This window comes from Myotis davidii, unplaced genomic scaffold (genome assembly GCF_000327345.1).
Source record: "Myotis davidii unplaced genomic scaffold, ASM32734v1 scaffold960, whole genome shotgun sequence".
Classification (NCBI taxonomy): Eukaryota; Metazoa; Chordata; class Mammalia; order Chiroptera; family Vespertilionidae; genus Myotis; species Myotis davidii.
The window spans coordinates 2475518-2493014 of NW_006293003.1; the positions used below are offsets into that span (position 1 = coordinate 2475518).

At 55.9% G+C, this 17497-nt stretch overlaps 1 protein-coding gene across 3 annotated transcripts in view; it reads left to right on the top strand.

The window, feature by feature from the left end:
- STK32B (serine/threonine kinase 32B) overlaps window positions 1–16067 on the top strand; it is a 113942-nt gene extending 97875 nt beyond the window's left edge. For all 3 annotated transcript variants that reach the window (XM_015565788.1, XM_006766578.2, XM_006766577.2), the window contains 7 exons: window positions 745–834; window positions 2171–2274; window positions 3983–4099; window positions 6505–6630; window positions 7888–8019; window positions 10185–10249; window positions 13843–16067. In XM_015565788.1, coding sequence (XP_015421274.1) covers window positions 745–834; window positions 2171–2274; window positions 3983–4099; window positions 6505–6630; window positions 7888–8019; window positions 10185–10249; window positions 13843–13981 — 773 coding nt within the window. In that variant the 3' untranslated portion in view covers window positions 13982–16067. The remainder of the gene's footprint in view (window positions 1–744; window positions 835–2170; window positions 2275–3982; window positions 4100–6504; window positions 6631–7887; window positions 8020–10184; window positions 10250–13842) is intronic.
- Window positions 16068–17497: the final 1430 nt, after the last annotated feature.

Sequence of the window (17497 nt, forward strand, 5' to 3'; positions counted from 1 at the left end):
CTGCCATCAACGTGATAGGATGAATTTGATCAGCAACGATACTTAGGTATGTTGTGCTATTCAGACGTTTATAATGATCTGGCCCTCTAGCAACTTCAGCATGAAAGTATAGCTAATTTGCCTACAAACGTCAGGTGGTCATTATAATCTGGCCACTCAGTGTATATAAACATTTAAGTTGTACTCTTAGCAATTTTCAATTATATAACTCAGTGTTATCAGTTACAGTCTCCATGTTATCCATTAGCTCCTCAGACCTTATTCATCTTAAAGCTGCCCTTTACCAACCTCTCCTCACTTCCCCACCCCATTTCCTGGCATCCTCTTTCTACTCTCTGTTTCTATGAATTTGAATTTTTTAGACTCCACATGTAGGTGATACCCTGCAGAATTTGTCTTTATGTGTCTGACTCATCTCACTTAGCATGATGTCCTCCAGGTCCATCCCTGTGGCTGCAAAGGACAGGATGTCCTTTCTTCTGCCTGAATAATACGCCACTGTATATACATGACACATCCTTTATCCATTTGTCTATTAATAAGCACTTAGGTTGTGTCCGTGTCTTGGCTACTGTGAGTAATCCTGGGGTCGGGGGGGACGTTATCAAAGTATCGGATAAAACACAAGCGTAAGCAGGCGCTCTAACCGGCCGGCACCTCGCAGACCACCGCTCTCAGTCGCACCGGGAGTAGCACAGCCGCCTGCAGCTCTCGCTAACGGGGCCTCTGCTTCTCTGTCTCCAGGGCACGTCCACATCACGGACTTCAACATCGCGACAGTGGTGCAGGGTGCGGAGAAGGCCTCCTCCATGGCCGGCACCAAGCCCTACATGGGTGAGTGTCCCAGCACCCCTTTGGGATGTGACCTGCCCGGTGGCTGAGGCATCAGGATCCTCTCCTGCTTCACCCCCACCCCCAGCCATGCCCAGGCTGTGCCCGGCTCTCTGACACCTTCGGGCTTCACCCAGGCTGTCTGCCCTGCCAGACACACCTTCCCCTCCTGTGTCTTCTTTAGGGAAACCTCTGGAGCAGCGGTCGCCAACCGGCCTGTGGGCCACTGGTGGTCCGTGAGGTCTGAGAGTTTGGCGACTGCTGTTCTAGGGAACTCCTGCCCAGCCAGGAAGCTTGGCTCAGGCTTAGGGAAAAACCAACCAACCTTTCTTTTCTTTTGATTCAAGCCCAGGAGTTTTACCAGAATATAGCCTTGGTGTCGGTCAGTTCGGTCTGTATGCTAAGTGCACAATGTGTGGTTTCAGGCTGGTTTTTTTCATGACTTTTGGAAAGCATTCTGTTTTCTCTAAGGACGCCGATGATCTGAGAGTTGGGTTTCCTTTGCCACCCTTCAATATTTGTCATTTTCAGATCTTTCTTATATCTTCCTTTATTTGTTTAAACTTTTCTCATTTTTCTTTCTCTTTCCTTTAAAGCATGATCTGTTGACTGTATAGTCACTTTGTGTGCTTTCTGGTGAAGTATTTATTACTGAAATAGTTCCCCTTTATTTCTGATTTTCCCCCCTGAGTTCTCTTGCCTGATGACTGAGTTTTTAAATTCAAATGGATGTTGCTCTTTTGTCTTGTATAAGTCTATTAATGTCTTTCTTAGTTCTTAACTCTCGATGTCTATATTAGTTTCCATTTCCTTAGCAACAAACCATGTCAAAGCTTTGTAGCTTAGAGCCATAATGACATATGACTTCTCACAGTCCTGCCATGTGGCCGGAAGGCTCTTTGCTGGTTTGGGCTGGGCTCCCTCATTCAGCCGTTGGGCCAGCTGGGGGCTCCGCCAGGAGAGCTGAGAGGAACGGGCCTCTCCCTCCCCGCGTGGTCTCCGTCATCGCGGGGGCCACAGTGAGATTGCGCACATGGCGACAGAGGCCTCAAGGAGATAGATCCCAGTCCCCACATGCTGATCGGGACTCTGCCTGCCTCGCATTTCCCGATGCCCAGTTGGCCAGAGCAAGTCACATGACCCAGGCCAGGGACCCTGTGGGAGGGGCCTACACCACGGCCTGATTCACTGGGAGTCAGTAAGGAGCCGGTCCTCCCACTGTGACTGTACCGTGAGGTCCTTAACTTGCCACGTCTGCAAAGACGCTACTCCCCTCTCTCAGGGGCGGTGAGTGTGGGTGAGACGCGCAGCGCCATTCTCTTCCTCCTGTCTCTGGCAGCCCCGGAGGTGTTCCAGGTCTACGTGGACGGAGGCCCCGGGTACTCCTACCCCGTCGACTGGTGGTCCCTGGGCGTCACGGCCTACGAGCTGCTGCGGGGCTGGGTAAGACGTGCACCTGTGCGGCGGGCACACAGGGCCGTGGAAGTGGGGGCTCGGGGCGTCCCGGGCTTGGGGGGACGAGGCACACCATTTTGCTGGGCCGGCCCCGGGTGGCAGGAAGGAGCTCAGCGAGGAGCCGGAGGCCTGGGTGCCAGTCCCGATGGTGTGCGTGCCAGCGCTGAGGCCCTGAGCTTAGCGAGCTTCTGACTCAGCCCCTCATTCTGCTCCTGGGCAAGGGATGTCGGGAGGGAAGGCTTGGGCGAGGGAGCACCTGTGAGTTCCAACGCTGCCTCTTCCCACCCTAACACGATGTCCTCCCCACTTTCCGGCTTGTTTTGAAGCCCTTACGGGGTACAGGCCATGCGTCCTTCATGGGTTCCATTTGTCTGCTCATCCAGATCTCCCCTGAACACCTTAGCTCTGTGTCCCAGAAAGATGGGGCGTCCGGACGTATTTTCACTTTATCGCATTTAAACAGGAAAACCGAAGATGACCCGTGGAGCTACTTGGCAGCTAGTGTCTCGTTGTTTTATTTGAGCAGAAAGAATGATGACAAACTGACTTGGAGGCGTGTTTTCTCTGCACAGAGATTGTTGGAAAAGGATGCCGCCTACCCCTCAGGACACGGTTTCCCCCGCGCACAGTGGGGACTGTCCCATCCTTTCAGTCTGCGCAGCCGTCATCACGGCATTCGCTGCCCTGGGCTGCGGCGTGCGGTTCACCTATCACTCACCTTCCTGGCTCTGCTGCCCGCACAGCAGGCAGAGTCCCGTTTCCCCCACTGGCGATGCGCCCTCGCCCTTTGCGTGCAGGCACTGTCAGCCCCGTAGCCAGCACTAGGTGACAGCAGGGCCCAGGCGTGGTGACATGGGTCATGAATGAATGAATGAATGAATGAAGCAGCCTATAACCCGTCAGAGCTCTGAGAGTGCACATATGTATTACTAATCACCCTGTAGCTCAAGCAGCTGGGATCTACTCTTGATCAGTTATTTCCCCTGAATTCCTCAGAGGAACTACTGTACATGGTGTTTTTTAGAATGCAAAAAACAAACAAACCGATGAGTCTGTTCATTTTCTCAAGCTCTGAATGAAAAGGTTGACCTCCCACCGGCTTCCTCATTCCTGGTCGGTTCCTGTCGTCCATAGTCCCACGGACACACATACTCGGAGGAGGAGTATGAGGGCCCATCGTATTTGTCAGAACCAGAGGACACAAGCGTTTGCGGGACGCTGACTGTCTGGCACAGTCAGTCAGGCCAGTGGCCGTGGCGAGCAGTTGACCTGAGCGTGGTTGGGCCTTGGCCAGTGGAAAGTTCCTCCTCTGTCCTTCCTCACGGGTCACAACCGTCAAAGGTGATGACATGGCCAAAAGCCCCAAGAACGGAGTAGCTCTTGCTGCTTCAACGATAAACTCTGTCTTTTAAAAAATATATGTGTGTTTATTGATTTCAGAGAGGAAGGGAAATGGAGAGAGAGAGAGAAACATCAATGATGAGAGAGAATCATGGATTGGCTGCCTCCTGCACGCCCCCTACTGGAGATCGAGCCTGCAATCTTGGGCATGGGCCCTGCCTGGGAATCGAACCGTGACCTTCTGGTTCATGGGTCGATGCCCAACCACTGAGCCGCACCGGCCGGATGTATTGTGGTTTTAACCCGGCCAGTGCAGTGTCCTGTGGCTCTCTGACTCCGCCCGTTGTTTCTGCAGAGGCCGTACGAGATCCACTCGGCCACGCCCGTCGCTGAGATCCTCAGCATGTTCCAGGCGGAGCGCGTGCACTACTCCTCCACGTGGTGCAAGGGGATGGTCGCCCTGCTGAGGAAGGTAAGGGGCGGCCGCCGCCGCTAGCGGGAGTGAGGTCGCAGCGCAGACGCGGGCCTCCCGGCACCGTGAGGAAGGAGGAAACGGAGGGACAGGAGATGAAGAGCAGGGCTCTAAGCCACCTCCATGCGGGCTCAGCGTCTGGCATTTAGGGTCACAAGCTGCTGGCCGGCGAGCCTGGCTCGGAGTCCCGGTGGTGACGGCGACACCGGGCCCTTTCACACCGGCACGGGCTCCCAGTACATAGAGGTCCTCACTGCAGGTGGCTCTTCAAAGCGTCGTTGACTCACTGGGCTTAAGGACACTGGGCATCTCCGTACCTTGTGCAGGAATTGTTGCTGTTAGAATGAAGCAGAGGTTCTCAAAGTGTGTTCCGGGGACCAGCGGGTCGGCACCTCCCGGGAGCTTGTTGGAAAGGCTGATTCTCAGAGTTGGAGCCCGGGGTGGAGGCACCCTTCGAGCTGGCCTTCAGCTGTGGCCACTGGGAGTCCTCCAAGATGCGTGGAGTTGGCGGCACTGGTGGTCACGTGCTGGTTGAGGGAATAGTAAGTCCAGGGCCATGAGCTGGGTCTTCTCTCTTCATCGCTACAAGCCTGTGTATTTGACCCTGAGTAGTGGTGTTGTCCCCATAGTAGAGATGAGAAAACTGAGGCTCAGGAAAGCGAAACCTGCTGTCAGTGTCACGGGGCTGCAAAGGGGCAGAGGCGGGCTCTATCCCAGCTCCCTGACCCCGAGCCCAGCACTCACTCCTCCCCCAGGGATGATGCACTGAATTGCTATCCATGAACTTGCTTTGGAGTCCTCACTGGTTCCTAGGGGCTGGTGGCCCTCAGCCCGACTGGTCTCCACCTGCCATGCCCCCTAACCCGCCCAGCGAGTCAGACCACTGCTGCCCAACCGCTGAGCCCAGGTGCAGCAAAGAAGTGGGGCCTCTGTCTGAATCAGCACCCCTCGTTTGGGTGCACCCCTAAGACAGGCTGCTGTGACCAACAGATGACATCCTGTTAGGCGTCCCTCACCTGGTGACCGGCCCTCTCGCTGGGCACAGCGGGAGATTTCTGCAGTGACTGGGGGTACAGGCTGTTGGGGGCTCCCCTCCAAGCTCCACCGGCTGACCAGGCCCCCCCCAGGGATCATTCAGCCATGAGCTGGGCATGGAGGCTTGGCCGTCCCTCTCCGGGAAGAACTCAGGCCTCAGCGACCCAGGGCCACACTGGTGCAGTGGCCTCCAAACCAGGACTCCTGTCCTTTTTGCAGGCAGGTGCTCCCTGCACCAGAGGAGCAGGTGACCCCCGGGCAGAGAGCCCTGTGGACATGGGGGGGGGGTGGGCAGCCTGTGGTGGCATTTATTTATTTATTTATTTATTTATGATGAGAGAGAAACATCGATCAACTGCTTCCTGCACACCCCCCACTGGGGATGTGCCCACAACCAAGGCATATGCCCTTGACTGAAATCAAACCTGGGACCCTTCAGTCCGCAGGCCAATGCTCTATCCACTGAGCCAAACCAGTCAGGGCCCTGTGGGGGTTTTTACACTTACCATCCTCATTAGCAGAACCCGTTTGAGAAGAAGCTGAGAATGGTCCCCTTGGCGACAAGTGCAGTCAGTGCACCAGGCCACAGAGGTTGCCTCCGCCTGTCCGAGGGGAACTGTGACACGTGGCACGTCCATTATCAAGCTGAAAGTCCTGAGATGAGAAGATGATTCTTTTATTTTTAATTGGCAGCCTCTGTGCTACCAGGGAGAGCCAGTGCCAGGCTGACCAGCAGCCCCTGAGTGACGGATGAACGATTACTCAGACGCATGTTTCTGTGAAAGAGACGGCTAAGGGACTGCCTGGCTATAGGAACCAGACGGCCTCCTTCGCTGCCTCTTCAGGCTCTTGTTGTAGTAGCAGTTTGGAATAAAGTTTATCTTTTAGATACAATCAGCTGGGTCGTAATCTTGGGAGCACACAGGTGTCTGCAGTGTCCTTTAAGCAAGCACGTCTAAAGATTAAGCATAAAGGTTCCGGTAAACACCCAAGGGTCCGCATATACACAGGCTTGTTTGGAAAATTAGGGGCGCCACCTTCAGCCCACTCCCCTAGGTCAGAAATTCCTCCTTACAGTCTTTCCAACCAAGTCTCTGTGCTCCCCTCAAGCCAGCGTGTCACGGGGCCGTGGTCCCCAAGGGGAGCCAGCAGCTGCAGGGTTCGTCCCTGCCCAAGGGCCCCTGGCTGGATGCCCTGCGGAAGCAGCCTGACCCCTCCGTCCCTCCTTGTTGTAAAGAGATGGGTGTTGGTGACACTTCCGATGACAGCGTCCCAGATGAGGCGCGACGGGGTTGGTGACCCTGCCCTCGGCACCCCGCCCCCCCTTGGTGGCGCACAGCTCAGGCAAACACTTTGCCCTGTGTCCCCAGCTCCTGACCAAGGACCCCGAGAGCCGCCTGTCCAGCCTCGGTGACCTGCAGAGCACACCCTACCTGGCCGACATGAACTGGGACGCGGTGTTCGAGAAGGCGCTGACCCCCAGCTTTGTGCCCAATGTGAGTGGGGGTCCGGTCTGATGGCGCGCCACCGCCCGCGGGTCCCACCCCTCCTCCAAGACTCAGCATATGCGCAGCCACTGGCCCGTGGGAGGGTCAGCACTGGTTCTGCTCTGGGGCAGCCCCCGCCTCCTCTCTGGACAGCAGCCTCTCTGCCCCCACTGGAGAGGCGCCGGGTCTCCGTGAGTGGTTAATAAGGTCCCATTTCGGTGTCTGCCATCCTCCTGAAACTTCAGAGAGTGCGGACCATGTGGGTGGCCGGCCTCGGCCTGAGGGAGCCCCCAGGATGGGTGGCCTTCAAAGGCACCAGGAGGCCACAGTGTGTCTTCACACATGAGAGCGGCTGCATGAGAGACAGGAGCCGGCAGGCGGCAGTGCGTGCCTGGCGTGCGCATCCACATCTCAGACAGGCCTCGCCACAGGGCAGTGCGTCTGTCCGTGTTCTCAGGTCAGGAAACTTGCTCCGCTCACTCAGTGAGAGACGGACAGAACCAGGCTTGACCCCAGACGGTCTGGATCCAGAGCCTGCATGGGAGTGAATGAATGAATGAATGAATGAATGGCAGATAAATGGGGCCAGTAAAGACTTGGGCCTGAAATCCAACCACTTATTGGGAGAGATGGTACCTCCGAAGCTGTGGGTGTTATAACCACTAGGCTGTACTGCCTGAGGGGACGGGCCCTCTGGGCTGGGTCTCAGGACAGAAAAGGCCACCTGAGGTTTCAGATCCAAGGTCTGGAAGGCAGGGAGACCCAACATTCCTCCTGCCACAGTGGGCGGGGGCCCAGCCTCCAGGAGGCCGGGCCTGGGTCCGCTGGATCCAGCTGCAGAGGAAAGGGAACCAGGACTGGAAACTGGGAAGAATTTGATGAGAAATGGCATTTTGCATGGAAAGAGTAAACATGATATTTATAGAAGAGGGAGTGGTGGCATGAGGACTTTTGATAAAATACGTGGAAATGTCCGATCAGAAAACCAAACTCAGCCTTATGAGTGACCATCCATCCGTAGGAAGGAGACTGGGAGCGCGTGGACGTTGCGGTGGGGCTTCCCGGGGTGTGGGGCAGGGCCAGGGGGATAATCGAAGGACGTGTGCAATGGGAACATGTTGCTTTTCATCATCAGAAAAAAATATATACAGCAGCTGTGTCCCACAGGTGCAGGCCATCGATACTTGTTGAATGAAAGATTGAGTGAGTGAGTGGAAGTAAAGTTCGGTGGTGGGTGGAACAAAGACAAACCCTGTTTTCCTTCAGAAAGGGAGACTGAACTGTGATCCCACGTTTGAACTTGAAGAAATGATTCTCGAATCCAAGCCGCTTCACAAAAAGAAGAAGCGGTTGGCAAAGAACAGGTCCAAAGATAGCACGAAGGACAGCTGCCCGCTGGTGAGCGCCATGGCTGGGGGGAGGAGGGGGAGTGTTCCCCGAGAGGGCGGGAGTCCTGTGCTCCCAGGGATGCGATGGAGCTAGGCTACCTTTTATTCCTTATTTCTTATTTTAAAATATGTTTTTATTGATTTCAGAGAGAGGGCGAGAGATATAGCAACATCATATCTCTTATGATGGGGGAGAATCACTGATCAGCTGCCTCCTGCATGCCCCCTACTGGGGATGGAGCTCACAACCCAGGCATGTGCCCTTGACCGGGAATCGAACCATGACCTCCTGGCTCGCAGTTGGACGCTCAATCATGGAGCTGGGCACTAGGCTACTCTTTAGACAAGTGACAGAGGTGACACGCAAACTCACTTTTTTGGTTGATTTTTCTTTGTTAAATGGCATTTAAATATATAAAATAAATATCAAAAATATAAGTCTTTGTTTTACTATGGTTGCAAAGATCAAATAATTTCTATATGTGACACGGCACCAGAGTTATAGGGTTTTTCAAAATGCTGACACGCCGAGCTCAAAAGGTTCACCATCACTGCTTTAGACAGATGGAGGCATGTCACGTCACCAACCAAATGCCTTCACTGGCTGTAAATGAGATGCCTCCATCCACAAATGGTCTTTCATCGCAGCACATGCCTGAGCTACACGTGCGCGCTCCCATCATTCACCTTAGCACCGCCTCCTCCCACCCTCCGCTCCAGGGCATGTCTGGCCCATCTTGCTCAGTCCACACCCACAAGAACCCAACACGTGAGTCTCCGGGCAGGAGCTCAATACTGAACGACAGGGGCTCCCTTAGGTGCTGTCTCCTGAGCACCCTGTGGAAGGTCCGTGCTGTGGAGACAGCCGGGCCACAGGGTGACGTTCGTGGGGCCCTGGGCACGCCACGCGGGCTTTATGAGCCGCTGTATTCGCTTTCTAGGCTGCCATAGTGTCACAGCCTTGGTGGCTTAACATTAAGTGGAAGTTATTCTCGCCCCAGTCAGGAGGCCAGACGTTCAGAATCAAGGCCTGGACAGAGCCTGGCTCCCCCAGAGGCTGGAAGGCAGTCCTCTCCGTCCTCTCCTGCCCCGGTGGCGGCCGGGGGTCTCCATGCCTTGGCTTGTGGCCGCATCCCTTTGTCTCTGCCTACACGTCACGTGGCGCTTCCTCTCCATGGCTCTGTGTCTTCACGTAGTGTTCTTGGAAGGACACCGGTCCTTGAGCTGAGGGCCCCCTACTCCACTGGGACCTCATCTTCATGAGTGACAGCTGCACAGCCCCATCGCCACATAAGGTTCCCTTCACCTGTGGGGGGTCAGGTCATCAACGTATGTTTTGGAGGGAGGAGCAGATTTCCACCCACAGCCGGCCCTTCCGCCAGAAAAGCTTCTTAAACATGATGTTTAATGACGGCAGTGGTATGAAGTCAGCTTTCAATGCTGGAAGTTCATGTTTTCCTGCTTATTTTTTAAACATATTTTTATTGATTTCAGAGAAGAAGGGAGAGGGAGAGACAGAAGCATCAATAATGAGAGTCATTGGTCGGCTGCCTCTGCACACCCCCTCCTGGAGATCGAGCCAACAACCCGGGCATGTGCCCTGACCGGGAATCGAACCGTAACTTCCTGGTTCATAGGTCAACACTCAACCACTGAGCCACACGCCCCTCGGGCTTTTCTGCTTATTTTAAAGAAAGTGAAGCATTTTTGTAGACCCTAACAGTACGGTGGGCCCAGGCCCCACGCCCAGGCCCCACGCCCCGGCCCCACACCCAGGCCCCACGCCCAGGCCCAAGCTCTGCCAGGTGGACAGCAGCAGAGCCTCGGTGAGGCAGGTGGCTCTCAGCACCTGTTCTTGGCGGGAATGAGCACTTGCAGGATGCCTTGCCTTTCTCCCCTCCCCCTCATGCTTTATTAGGCCTGACGGACATTGGAGCCATCAGGAAGCCACGCCCAGGATCTTCTGCCCATAATCCCCCCTACCATCGCTTTCAGCTCAGATTTAGTGGCTTCAAACTGAGAAAAACGTCTTTGTCTGCCAGGCTGCCTGGCACAGCCACAGTGCCAGCAGGGCTGCTCCCTCCACTTAGCTAGTGCCCAGCCCCGGGCGACCGGTCTCTGCTGGTCTTGGCCCTTTGCCCGTCACTCACAGTCACCTGTCTGTCCCTTTGACAGAACGGACACCTGCAGCAGTGCCTGGAGACCGTGCGGAAGGAATTCATCATATTCAACAGAGAGAAGTAAGTTCCCCCTCTCCCCCAGCTGCCTCCAGGCAGAGCCCTTCGGAACCGCAGGCTCCCGGATGCCAGCCTGACCTGGGAGGGGACAGCTCGCCGACCCGGCCCAGGTGGCCGAGCGAGGCGCTGGCTTCCCTCCCCTGGGCCTCAGCGTCTCTGTGTGAAATGGGGAAGCAGGTGGGAACTGGCCAGGCACGCTGGCACGCACAGGCGAGGTCGCAGGTGGTGAGGGGCCCAGGCTCAGGAGTGTAACTGTCTGGGCCCAGTCCTGGCGCTGCAGCTGCCAGCGTGACCTGGGCCGGTGCTTGCTTCCCGGGCCTCACGCCAGCCGTGGACGTGAGCTCTCCACCTTGCCTGTGGCTGGTATGAGACTAAATGAGGCTGTGGATACGGTGCCTGGCATGGTAAAGCCGATTGCTATGGTCATCATTATTTAATGGGCGTGGGCTGTGCTGGACCCCAGCGACTCCGGCTGTGGTTCCAGAGGTCCTTCCCGCTCTGCTGGCCAAGCAGGGGCCAGGAGACTCCGCCCGTGGGTGAGGCTTGCTGGCCGGGCCTCGTGTGTGAGTCTGAGTTGACCTTGACCCCCACCTGCCCTAGAGCTGTGGCCACCCAGGATGAGTGACAGGCTGCTGCCTTCTTCACCCTCCCCAGCCCCAGTGGGAAAGGGGCCCTGCCTTGTCCACCCACCCATAGGCCAGACCCTGGACAACCTGCCCGGGTGGGTCCCTCACCTCCACCACGGCCCACCTCTACGCATGCCCTGGGAACGCAAACTCCTCAACCAGCCACGGGCCCCACGTCTGCCAGCCAGGTTGCTTCCCCGTGTCATCCTCACTGCTGGGATCCCACGCCCGTCACAGGGATTCTGCTCACGGCACTGACAGTTAGTCTGATAAGGCGGCTGAGGAATGAGGTGCTGCTGCCATGGCCAAGATAAGAAGCCAGTGCGCTTCCCTGGCCTTGAGCTGCACCTCGTGGGAACGTACAGCCCTTTTCCATTTCCTCCGGAGCAGAGATAACTGGGCGTCATGCAGGTGCGCGCTTGGCCAACCGTGACGGTTTCGTATCTGTCTTGGTTTAAGGGTTCCTATTGGAGCACTGCGAGCCTTTTCGGTTCCTTCAGGGCGTGGAGAAGGCATTCCCTGCCCCCCTTTCCCCACGCCCGGACGGAAGGGCATGGGATTCAGGGGGAAGAGCAGGGGTGTGGGCGGCAGGCAGCCCCTGGGTTGGAGTCCGGTTCCCCAGGTCACACGGCTAGAAAGTGGCAGCCCAGGGATGGAAACAGCCTGGCTCTCAGCCCAGGCCCTAATGCTACGCCACATGCCTCCTTCCCGCAGAGACGGGCACTCTTGGCTTTCTGTCCTGCTCCCCAGCCCCTTCAACTGTGAGCCTGGCACTCGGAGCCTGGCACTCAGAACGTGCTGGTGGAAAGGATGAGCGGAAGGATGGGGGATGGGTGGGCACTGGTCAGATGGGTGGGTGGCATAGAGTGGAAACGGGAGTAGATGGCTGAATGGATAGGCAGAAGGGTGTGGCTGGATGCATAGATGGCCGGGTGGGTAGGTAGTGATTGGATGAAATGGATGGATGGATGGATGGATGGATGGATGGAAGAATAGATGAGTAGCTGGACCGGGTGGTAGATGGAAGGATGTATCAGTATATGGGTAGATGATGACTGGACGAGATAAATAGATGGATGTGGGGAGAGGTGGGTAAGCAAGTAGGCGGAACGGATAGGTGGGGTTGAGGGTAGCTGGATGGACATTGGGATTGGGTGGATGATTGGATGGATCAATAGATCAGAGATGGATGCATGAGTGGGTTGGTAAACAGAGGGTGCATGAAGAATCGATGGATGGGTGGACAGGAATAGATGAAATGGACGAATAGTGGGTAGTTAGATGGATGAGGAGAAGATAGGTGGATGTTGAATGGATGAGGTAGATAGATGGATGGGTGTGTGTTTGGGAGGTGGATAGGTGGGTGGGTGGGTGAATAGGTAAGTGGGTGGAGGGTGGACAGGTAGGTGAGTAAGGGTGGCCAGGTGGAGGTGTGGGTGGGACAGATGGGTAGACATGGGAGTGGATGGATGGACAGTGGTGGATGGGGTAAATGCATGGGCAGATGGCCAAGTCAGTGGATGGATAGATGGTAGGTAGATAGAAATGGTGGGTGGGGGGTATTTATGATGAATAGATGGTGGGTGGTGGTGAATGGGGGTGGGTGCGAGGGAGTGCCGATGTGGCGGGCAGAATGCCGTCTACGGAGCCTCCAGAGCGATGAGCATCCCCGTTCTGTGGGCTGTGGGCGTGGGCAGGTGCCCAGAGCAGGGTGCCCCCTTCCCCATTCTGCCTCCGCACTCCCTCTGCTCCCAGGGGAAGGTGGAGGGGCATGAGCCACACTTCGCGGAGCACTGCTCTGGGCCTCAGCACTCCTGGTCAGTGTTCTGTGACCCCCACAAGAGGGGAGACTTGAAACAGCTAATTCTCCTCAAGATAGTCTGGCCAAAGGGGGACCAGAGAGGACTGGTCCACGCTGCAGTGTCTTTCTACTTTCCCTGCCTTACCTCACGGGTGTCCCCTCATTTCAGTTCTCCTCCCTCCCTATCTCCCTCACTCCCTTCCACTCTCCACGTTCCATACCGATCCCTAAAGTCCAGCTCAAATGCTGCCTCCGGGAAGCCACCCCGATCCACACAGGATTTCGGGACCCACGTCTCCCTCCCCGGGGCTCCCTCGTCACTGCTCCGCTCTCTCTAAGCAGCCTTTGCAGTTACATTTTGTGCTAAAAGGGGAGAAGGCCGGGAGTCTAGAGATAGCGACGCTGGCTCTCAATATAGCCACCTTGGGCACGGGCGCTATTTTTAAATACACACTCCCCGCTTGGGGCACTTAAATGAAAATCTTAGAAGGTCCCTCCTCATCCTGGGAGAGCCCCAGGGACTTGCGACAACGTTAGAGATGCCCTAGTTTGGAAGTAAAAGCATTTCTGCTTCACTCCCATAGGTTTCTTAGGCGTTGGAGTTTCCCTGGCTTTGACATGATTTTCTGTCCAGAGGAGCTGTGTCTCTTGGGAGAGGGTGGGGGAAGGGGACAGAGAGGGAAAGAAGACCCTTAGACACCTCCGCAGCCTTGCCTAGAGGGTCCGACCACACCTCCCCTCCCGCCCCGTCAGGCGCTCAGCTCCTGAGGACAGAGACAGGCTTTGCTGCCAGGGTTTCCTCTGCTCCCCGCACAGGGCTGGTCCGTCGGTGGGCACTGGATGTGAATGTGTGGGTGTGATGGGTGGGCCTCATCACCTCCCCTGACGTGAGCTCAGGCCCCCGTACACAACACGAGGGGCCACGAGTGGGCATGATGGTCTCCATTTCACAGATGGGGACACTGAGGCTCTATGTGCGCAGAAACTCGCCTGCGTGCACCTGAGCCGGGCTCTGACCGCAGGCCCACCTGCCTCCAGGGCCCATGCTTCCCAGGCCAGAGGAAGGTGTGGGCTGAGGGCCCCGCGTCTCCCTCCTGCCCAGGGGTGTCCGGGGCACCGCGCCATGCCCGCCGTGGCACTGACTCCGCCTGCGCTCTGCTTGTTTGCAGGCTGAGGAGGCAGCAGGGCCCGGGCAGCCAGCTCCTGGACCCCGAGGGCTGCGCCGGGAGCCAGGCACCGGGCAAGCTCCAGGACGGGCGCAACAACAACGTGCCGGGCCCTGCCTGCGCCCGCGGCTGCAGCAGCTAAGCCGCCTGGCCGCCCAGCAGGACTGCGCCGTCTCTGCCCTGCCCACCGAGCCCCTCTCTGCTGCCACTGTCCCTGCCTCACCCCCAAGGTCGGATGCAGACAGAGCCAGGCTGGGAGCAGGGAGCCAGGGCGGGGCCGCTGCCAGAAAGATCCCCTGTGCCACCTGGACAAGCCTTGCCCTCCTGTGCCTCCGCTTTCTGCATCTGCCGAAGGGTCTCTCCGCCCACCTCTGATCACAGGCCGCTGGGAGCGTCCAGTTGGGTCGCAGACACGCAAAACGTCTGACGTTTACAAAGTGGTTCACACGGGCCAGCTCGAACGGTGATGTCGGACGCGCACTCCCACCCCAACGCGATCGGACCGTCACAGTTTTGCCATTCGACCTGTCCTGGCTCCTTAGGCGGGACTTTCGAAAATGCAGCAAGAAGGCAACACCAACAGGGGCGCGTTTGCCCTTCCCGGGGAGGTGCCGTGCCCACGGGCACGCAGAACCTGACATGTCCCCATGGCGCTCTCCACCGGGCCGGTCTCGCTGGCCGTCCAACGTGGCGTGACCTGCAGACCAGCCCGGGCCCAGGGTCTTGGGCTGGGGATGTACTTCTCCCCTGACTCGCAGAAGACTGCCTCACCCCACTTTTCATTCCAGCAGGCCCCCACCCCGGTCACTCCGATAGAGTGTCCTCGGTCCCCAAAGCACATCCCACAGCAGAACTCGGACTAGCCCGCCCTGCAGGGTGTCTCCCGGGAGGGCGTAAGATTGTCGCGTCAGGATTGTCTTCACGAGGGTCCTCGGCTGCCGCTGCCGTGGACCGGGCACCCCGTGTGGATACGTGAGGAAGCAAGGGTCACCGTAGACAGTCCATTCGGGGACACTGGGTCCACGCCAAAAACAGCAATTCCCGACCTGCGCCGGGAGCAGCCCGCCCGCCGTGGATTCGGAAGATGCTGTCGCACCAGGGATGCACTTGGACTTGGAACCGGGTCCGTGTGCAGAAGCCGGCCCTGCCCTGTGCTGACGGAAGCCCGCAGGCAAATCGTGTCATCTCATGAGCACCTGTTTCCTCGCTTTAAAACAGGGGTAATAATCGCACCCCTGGGTCCTGTGTGTGCAGCGGCAAAACTCTCCCGTTTCAGGCGCTCGTCTGGTTGGGTTTCGGTAGAAACAAGCCCGGTGTGTGGCTTATTCAGTGCCCGTGTGTTCCTGTCGGTGGTCAATTGTGTTTTTATCTTTGCACCCAACTCCTACTTTTCACTTTTTACATCACAAGCCAGTCCTTGTGGCTGCCGGTGTCATCTCTTAGATTCCTTAAGAGACATGTTAATGTGGGGTGTGGTTTCATATTTTCAATTTTCTGAATGGCCATTGCTTTCCTCCTTTGAGCCAGGGCGATGGTGTTGCCCATGTGCGTCTACTTGGCTTGCACGCTTTCCATCCTCCGCTCGCACCAGCACCATCCTGTCCCATCCGGGCGTGGCTGGGCTGCCTCTCCTGCATTGTGACCCTGGCAGCGGTTAGGGCTCCTCGGTGCCTCTCGGTGCCTCCCATGCTGGGCCCAGAGGCAGGGGCAGGGGCTGGAAGCGGCCGTGAGATGCCGGCCTGGCTCTGAGTCCGCACTGTTCCGCGCTCAGAATAGAGGATTTCCTGGGCAGCCCTCCCTCCCACACTGCTCTTATTCAGGGTGGGGTGGGGTGGGCGTGTCCTCCTGGAGTTAAGACCTCACGTTTAATGAGAAACGTAGAGAAGGGGGTGGGGGATTCCAGCTCAGTGATATGTTACTTGGTGTCTTTACCAGGGAATAAAACCACACTCAGCAATGCAAGGCTCTGTCTACCTTGATCACAACTTGTATTAGGGATTATATGGTTACTGTTAATCGTCTTCATTATGATTTTATAGATACAAACGTGCAATCTACCCACCAGGGGGAAATACACAAAACGCTCCTTCAAAGAAAAATACTCTTCAGAGATGGTGTGGCTCAGTGGTTGAGCATCAGCCTATGAACCAAGAGGTCTCTGTTTGATTCGCAGTCAGGGCACATGCCCAGGAGGCAGGCTCGCTGCACATTGGAAAACAAGGGGGGTACAGGAGGCAATCGATGGATGTGTCACATTGATGTTCCTGTCGCTCCCTCTCCCTTTCTCCCTCTGAAATCAATAAACATTTTAAAAAGGAGAAAAGAAAAATACTCTTAAACTTTCCACAAATGGTGGGTCAGACCTTACCCCCTCCCCATGCGGGTGCCGAGGGACCAGAGTTTGCTTTCTGGGAGGGACAGCGAACTGTCTCTCCTACTCCAGGTGTCTGTCAACTACCATTCCTACATATTAGAAATAGGTGTGTCTCAAAGACAAACTCCAGCTCCTCCACAATGCTCTAACCCTAATGCAGGTCCAACCCGAAACCTAACACTATCCCTAACACTAACACTATCCCTAAGGCAGGTCCAAATCTAACCTTAACCCTAACACTAACACTAACACTAACACTAATTGAGGCCAAACCCTAACCCTAATCCTAAACCTAAACCTAACGCTAACCCTATCCCTAACCCAAACGTGAATGCTAACACCCTAGTGCAGGACTAACTCTAATCTTAACCCTAACCCTAATACAGGTCCAACCCTAACCCTAACCCTAATGCAATTCCAACACTAACCCTAACTTTAACCCTAACACAGGTCCAAACCTAACCCTAATCATAACCATAATCATAACCCTAATCAGGTTCAACACTAACCATAACCCTAACTCTAACTCTAAACCTAACTCAGGACCAAGCCTAACCACCTCTAAACCTAACCCTAATGCAGGTCCAACCCTAACCCTAATCCTAACCCTAACCTATCCCTAACCCTAAGACTAACCCTAATGCAAGTCCAACCATAATCCTAACCTTAATCCTAACCCTAACCCTATCCCTAACTCTAAACCTAACCCTAACACTAACCCTAAAGCAAGTCCAACCCTAACCCTATCCCTAAACCTAACCCTAACCCTAACCCTAACCTTAACCCCAACCCTAACCCAAACCCCAACCCCAACCCTAACCCTAACCCTAATGCAGGTCCAACCCTAACCCTAATGCAATTCTAACACTAACCCTAACTTTAACCCTAACACAGGTCAAAACCTAACCATAATCATAAATTCATACAGGTCCAACCCTAACCCTAACCCTAATGCAATTCCAACACTAACCCTAACTTTAACCCTAACACAGGTCCAAACCTAACCCTAATCAAAACCATAATCATAACCCTAATCAGGTTCAACACTAACCATAACCCTAACTCTAACTCTAAACCTAACTCAGGACCAAGACTAACCCTAACACTAACTAACCCTAATGCAGGTCCAACCCTATCTGTAACTCTAACTCAGGTCCAACCCTGACCCTACCCAACTCCAGGCCATGAACTCCAGCAGGGTGCGCGGGCAAAGCTGCCCCCACCCCTGGTGTACAGCTGCCCCTTGATGGATGTGGAAGGAGTGCAGACACTCCCACTTGTCCC